Genomic DNA, 6958 nt, shown 5'->3' with positions numbered 1-6958 from the left:
TAGATAATAGTTTGGTTTCTTTAAAAGCTAACAAAAGTATGATACTTTATAAAATGTTTTGTCTTTTTATACTTTATTTTTGTTCATCTGATGAAAGAACAATAAAAACAATAAACTTATCTCTTTGAGGATGAGTTCATATGCGACTAAATGAACTAAGATCAATTACAACATGTACATTAGCTAAACTAGTTAAGGTATATACTATTGACTAATAGGTTAAAACGTTTGAATCCTCCACGAACTTAAAAAAGAAAGAAAGAAAGAGCTATCATCAATGATTTATTGTCTGAACCATACTATGATCAACAGAAATCCAAAAGGAGATACATTTTCCCTCTTATCATGAGGCAATGTGTTCTATTAACCAGTTCTTATATTTTGGATTCATTGCAGATGCCAAGAGTTTTTGCACTATCCACTTGTAATTTAAGATCATAAATACTAATTATGCTCTAACTGAAGTCTCAATAGCTACCTTTTCGGAATATGAGATGCTGTTGAGCTTCTCCATCGCTTCCCATAGCTCAGGCAATCCTTCCTTGATATTATGGATACTCTCGAACGCATGATCCACCCCCTTGATTCGTTGTGAATTACCAACCTGAATTCATGATAAGGTCCAAACGTTAATCAGTTCAGCAAGCTTTGAAGAAGAAATCCAAGCCCCGCACCGGAACGATGGTTTTGGCACTTACCAGCACTGTGTGAAGGCCCACCAGCTTCCCGGTTTGTAGATTACGAACACTATCGTCGAAGAACAACTGCAGACAAGACGATAAGAAAAATGTAGTATTGTGAAAAGAAAATGAAGCTGAATAACAGATCAGGGCAACTATTAAATGGATACTAGTTAATTGATTCGAGTTCTAAAAATTGGATACTTTTTTTTTAACATAACATAAACCATAATCATCAAACTCCTGGAAAAAGTCTTTTAAAGTTGCTCTAAATCTATTTTTCACTTACAGTTTTCTGTGGGTTGATATTGGCTATCTCGAAAACTTGCTTAAATGCCTCCTCGAATGGTTTGCAGACGACCGGCGTCTTTGGTAGATCGATATCAGAGTTTGGATTGCTCATATACTGATTGATGTTAAAAATTACAGACCCTGCTTCCTCATCAACTGTTCCCTTATCAGGATTCAGAGTCTCAAAGCATAAAATCCCTTCAAAGCAGTCCTCTAATCCAAGTCTCTTCAGCGCTCTAGTTGCATGGGCCATATCACCATTTGTAAATATCTGAGCTCAGAAATCAGACAGAAACACAGAACAAAACGGTAAAAATCAAATCAACAGTTAAAACTTGAAAAGACAACGAAACATGTAACTAATGTCGGATAAGCTACTCACAAGTTTTCGAATTGGTAAGCTATGAAGAAGGTTTCTCAATACAGGGTCAGGCTTGAGCATATCATATGGCAACCTTCCATGAACAAAACTGCAGAACAGAAGAAAAAAATGATGAATACAACTCAAAATTCTAAAACATACATAATAATGAAGATCAAAAGTTTTGTTACCTATGGAAATCATCGTAATCGAAGTTATAACCGATAGCCTGCAACCAGGAAAAATGGCCATGACACAGAATCCAATAATTGACTGCAATGCTTGTTTTGAAGAAAGATCATGTAAAAGGCTATGATGTTTTAACTTACTCTAAGACCAGCCATTGTTGTCCCATAAATCTTGTACAAGGAAATGCACAATTCAGGCACATTCTCCTCCATTCCTAACTTTTCAATCATATATTCTAAAAGAAAAGTAATAAGAATTCATCCAATCTATAAAACAACAAACATACCTAACTTTTAACTCGTTATGGCTTGGAGATGTGAACATAATCCCATGTCAATTCACATAAGATAACTTTCAAAATGGATAATATCATAGAAATATGGAGAGCCTAGCCCAAAATGTTCCTGAATCCAGAAAGGAAAGGGGAAAGGAAATTTCAACTAACCTTGAATGTTCTTGGTGATTTCATTTGCCAAACCAGAATTAAAAGGATAAAGAGTGTCATCTAGATCTGAAAGTAAACACATAATTCTTCGTTATAAAAAACTTTCTAATCCAACTTTGAAATTGAAAAAGATAAGAAGTCCAAAATGTAATACCGAAGAGAAGACATTCATATTTAGCATCAGAAATCTGATTGAACTGATCACCATTCTCCATTTCTAGGTACACTTCAAGTTCAACCCACAAAACTCAAAATACTTCTATCTGCAATGCCCAAAAATACAGATCAAACAGATCTCAAACTAAAGAAAATCCCCAAAAACAACCACAAAACAAATCGCATTTCATCTATTAACCGATTTAGATTCAACCAAACTCAAACTCATTGCAAATGAAACAAGAAAATGATCAGAACAAAATGTGGGTTGATCCCAAAATCACTGAAAAACAAAACATCCAATGAAACAACCGAACCCCAATAAAGTATTCTCCAAATGGTGCTAAAGATTGAACAATGACAATGAAAACCGACACTCACAAGAATCAAACTCGAACCGCCCGTGAAGAAATTCGCCTGAAGACGAGAAATCAATTAAATGCACAAGAAGTAGTTGGAACTGAAACAAAAATGGGGAGATGCAATGGGAGATCGTGGGCTTATAAGGTACAGACACGTTCTCAGTTCTCCTCCACGCCTTTTCATGAACAGTCGTCGAGGGAGTGAGTGAATTCTAAGCCTCTTTAATTACATTACAGTACAGCAAATTGGCATTTTCTTTTTTGCTTGATTGAAATTTAAAATTGAACAGATCGCCGTGGAGTTAGGATGGAGAACACTCCGCCGCAATGAATGCTTGGTTCAGCGTTGGTCGGCGCCGCTGGCGGCGGAGGCTTTCCTTCGATAATCAGTAACGTGACAACGTGTATGATAAATCTGAAATTTGGGATTCGTAAAGAAATGGTTTAACAAATCTATAAATCTTGAAGGTCCAAATTTGACTTCTACTCTTTCAACAAATCTATAAACAATCTTGATCGTAAATTTGGGGTTAATTTTAGAGTTAAGGATATGGGGAAAAAAAGATAAAATAAAAAAATAAAAATGATGAAAATAACATTAGGAGAGTCAAAGTATGACCTAAGGCTTGACGAGAGAGAAAAAAAGGGTCGAAGAGGCATCCCAAGGGTTTAAAGTCTTGCTCAAAATTTGAGGCTGAAAAACAGGGCAACATCAGCATACTACAATGAAATCACAAGGTAGCATGCTGCGGCACCACTAGGGAATTTCCCTATTTAATTTCCTTTCATCGTAAATTTGAAGGGATGAATGGGAACCAAAGACAAAGGGTAATGACAGAGCACTTTTAGAGAGTTCGTGATCAAGGATATCGTTGGAGGAGGACAAACAAGCTTGAGGACACGAGTGTTTCTTCTTCTCTTTTTTGTCTTCTATTTCTTTGTATTGCAGTGTCACGACATTATAATGAAAACACAAGGTAGCGTGCTGCGGCACAATCACAGAATTTACCCTATTTGATTTCCTTGGAGGGATGAATGTGAGCCCATATTTTTTTTTACAAAGGCAATAACAGAGCACTTTCAGAGAGTTTGATGATCAACGAGATCGTTGGAGGGCAAATGAACTTGACTTTAACCAAAATATAAAATATTTAATTGGACCAAAATAATTTTGTTCAATCCACCGGTCATGATGAAAACATATGGCGTTATTGAGATTTGTCAATTCTTATCTTCAAGTTCAATTTAGGACACATGTCAACTTTTAATTAGTCCAAAAAAGATGACGTGATAATTTATGATTGGTCCAAAATTTTTCATTTAACAAATGCTCGATTTTCAAGATTTATACACGCATATGAGTGGGTAAATTTTAAAAAGATAAAGTATGAATCAAAATACAAGTTATTTACTCTTGATTTTAACTATATTTGATGTGTCAAATTAATCAAATTATGAATTGGGTACATAAGTTTGACTTGAATTTTATATATATTTGACACACATTTTTCATGTCAATTTATCAAAACATGAATTTGGATCAAAGTTTTGATTTTCTTCTTTTGACATAAATTTTGAATCTAAGTAGAATTTATGCTCTACATAATTCAGAGTTGAATTTGGAGTAAAAATGTCTACACAAGATGTTTGACTTGAATTTGGAACGGAACATGAAGATGAGATTTGAACTTCACTCAATTTTTATTTAAATTTGAGATAAGTTGGAGGTATTATACACAATTTGATTCGACGTGAGATGAAAGCCTAAATGTGGATGATTTGAATTTAGGGTAAATGTTGGAATATGACGAAATTTTAAATTGAGGTAATCTTGAGGTATTATCATAATTTAGTTTAAGTATTAAATTTGGGATAAAATTTGGAATATGGCCAAATTCTAATTTGAAATGAATTTGAAGTCAATTTAATTTAGACTTGAGGATAAAAACTCAAAGTTGGATAATTTAATTTGGGACAAATGAAATTTAAATTTATTTATATTTCCTAATTTGAAAAGATTTCATTTGGTAAATCCTATGAAGCATAGATACAGATACGATTATACGACGGATACAATCGGATACGTCTAAGGATGCGTCATTTTTTTTATATACTTTTTAATATATATTTTAAAAAAAATGAGGATATTGATACGTTGAAGATACATTTTTTTATTTAAAAAAATCTATGATATAAATAAATTTAGTATACAAGTTAATAACAATAGCACAAAATAAAATACAAATACAGAAAAAAGCAACATCTAAGATGTTGAAGTACAATAGTTAATAAAATGCAATAGAAAAGTGACTAAATGCGAAGAAGAAGAAGATTAGAGAGAGAAGTATGAAGATAAACGAAGAACTTTTATTGAAGATATCCAAATAGTTTATATTTTGGTGGACTTTGTGGGGATTCAAATGTGAAGATGGAGATTAGATGATTATAGTCTAGGATTTGGTCCGTTATTTATTTATTTTTCTTTTAGTTTTGGACTCGAGTAGTAAACTTTTTAAATAGGTTGCCTAATTTTAGATTTAGAAAATATTAGATGAGTTACTTGCCTTTTTTCTTAAAAAAAATACGCATAGAAATAGATACGTCAAATCATGTATCAGATACGTATCTGAAAAGTATCCTGAAAGTATAGATACATCAAATCGCGTGTTAGATACGTATATGGAAAGTATCTAGAAGTATTGATATATCTGATACTGATTTTTTCCCTTACATGAAGTATTTATGCTTCATAAGATAAATCTAAAACAATTAGGAATTAACTTCATGCTATAAATTGCATCAAGTCATCTTCTATTGGTTAACTCCAAATATGGTAAGCAAATTAATTTTCTCCTTTGAATTTTGATTACAACACAATGTTGTGTGATTGAGAAAGTGAAGAAGGTGGGTCAAAACCAGACAAGATTGATTTCAGATTCGCTTGTTTTTCCCCTTTTTTTCTTTGTAATTTTCATCTTTTCGGTTGCAAGCTTCCCACCCCTTTTTTTCTTCTTCCTTTTCTCTTTCTTCTTCCTTTTTTTTAATCATTTTTTTTTTGGCTTCAATGCTGTTGTGGTGACTATTGTTGAGTGTTGTCGTCTGGCCGAAGATCCCACCATAGCGATGATGACACCGGCGTGTGGCAGTGCAACTGGAGGTGTGGGCGATCAACACTGAATCGTCGTTGGACGTGAAGAAATCGAATTTCCAATGCAAAAGTGAATGATTGCCTCTATCCCAAAGAATTTGTTTTTGGAACTAATTAAAATAGAGAAGAAAAAGTACAAAGAGGATAAACGTCTAACTAAGGAATGTTGTCCAAAAATAAACAAAAAGGAAAGGGAAAATAGTATACTTTCCTTTGAAGAACTATTTCTTCATGAAATCCTCTCCTTGGTCACGAATTCTTTTGAGCTTCTCACGAACACAACAACATGAAAACACTAACACTGGAACCACCACAAGTGACTTCCTTGCTATTCTCAAGATGAGAATCAAGGCAGAGTTGTGGGCTTGCCATGTTAATTTTGAGTGAGGAAGAAGAACTTTTAAAGAGTTTTTCTTTACAGAGGAAGAAGATAAAAAATGTAGAGAGAACTACCAAGAATTTCACATATTGAACTTGCCTCAAACTCCTCTGTTTTCTTGTATATGAGAGACGAGGGGAGTTATCAAATAACTCCCTTCATTAAGTGAAATAACTCACAAGGGAGTTATTTTACAATTTAATTATATTACATTAACATAATTGAATAAAACTATATATTAGAATATATAACCTGTAGATTATATTATATTCAATATAATATAAACTAACTTTATATTCTCTCATATAACCTATAGTTTTAATATGAATCATATTCAACATTAATTTAACCTATAGTTTTTATATGAATCACATTCATATAATTAATATTAGAATCATATTCAAATATTTATCTCTCTCAGTAAACTTTATATTATAATGTATCTATATACATTATATTAGTTGCATCTCATACAATTATTTTCCTTTAATTAATTTGAACAATTCAAATTAATCTAAAACTAATTGATTTTAATTTAACCCTTATTGAGCTAGCAAGGTGACCTTATGAACCTACAGATTAGAAGATCCAATGATACGAGATTAATTAATTAAACTATTTAATTAAATTAATCAACATTCATTAACTGTCGGTTACTCCACTAAAGACCGACAATTGCACTCTTCGCACTGTAAATATATTTTTGTGTCCATTGGATATAACCAATCAATAGTAAGTCAACAATTCACAAATTTCTCGTAGTTATAGTTGGGTCAAAATTACCGTTTAACTTTTGTAGTTATATCTAACTTCTTAAGTACCACTGATACCTCTAATGTACAATTAGTCATAGTCCAACTATAACTAGATCTCTCTATCGCTATTATAGATAATATACAAAGTACATAAAGGAATAAACTAGGGCATAACATGCGCCCAGTACAAAT

General features: G+C 32.6%; 1 protein-coding gene across 3 annotated transcripts; it reads right to left on the bottom strand.

Annotated features, from left to right (window-relative positions):
• Positions 1-253: 253 nt before the first annotated feature.
• On the bottom strand, positions 254-3396 carry LOC120082486. Of its 3 annotated transcripts, XM_039037674.1 has the most exons (10): positions 3104-3396; positions 2504-2899; positions 2121-2229; positions 1967-2032; positions 1662-1756; positions 1524-1561; positions 1354-1441; positions 970-1242; positions 699-764; positions 449-604 (listed from the first exon to the last, which is right to left on the bottom strand). In XM_039037674.1, exons 3-10 carry the CDS (start codon positions 2179-2181, stop codon positions 449-451), a joined length of 843 nt encoding a protein of 280 aa, XP_038893602.1. In that variant the 5' UTR covers positions 2182-2229; positions 2504-2899; positions 3104-3396. The 3 variants fall into 3 exon arrangements, with proteins under 3 accessions (XP_038893603.1, XP_038893602.1, XP_038893604.1); XM_039037675.1 differs by lacking the exon at positions 3104-3396 and having other exon boundaries at positions 254-604; positions 2504-3053; XM_039037676.1 differs by lacking the exons at positions 2504-2899; positions 3104-3396 and adding an exon at positions 2440-2468.
• Between the last annotated feature and the right edge of the window lie 3562 nt (positions 3397-6958).

The sequence above is a fragment of the Benincasa hispida genome, chromosome 8 (assembly GCF_009727055.1).
Source record: "Benincasa hispida cultivar B227 chromosome 8, ASM972705v1, whole genome shotgun sequence".
Lineage (NCBI taxonomy): Eukaryota > Viridiplantae > Streptophyta > Magnoliopsida > Cucurbitales > Cucurbitaceae > Benincasa > Benincasa hispida.
The sequence above is the reverse complement of the archived record's forward strand: the minus strand, read 5'-3'. Positions and strand labels throughout refer to the sequence as shown.

What these genes read in the sequence shown, in the direction of transcription:
- LOC120082486 (XM_039037674.1), bottom strand. Translation starts at nt 2,181, where the DNA reads ATGGAGAATGGTGATCAGTTCAATCAGATTTCTGATGCTAAATATGAA. An exon ending in AATCACCAAGAACATTCAAG is followed by an intron (nt 1,757 to 1,966) that starts GTTAGTTGAAAT and finishes CTTTTCTTTTAG; the next exon opens with AATATATGATTGAAAAGTTA. An exon ending in GATTACGATGATTTCCATAG is followed by an intron (nt 1,442 to 1,523) that starts GTAACAAAACTT and finishes TCTGTTCTGCAG; the next exon opens with TTTTGTTCATGGAAGGTTGC.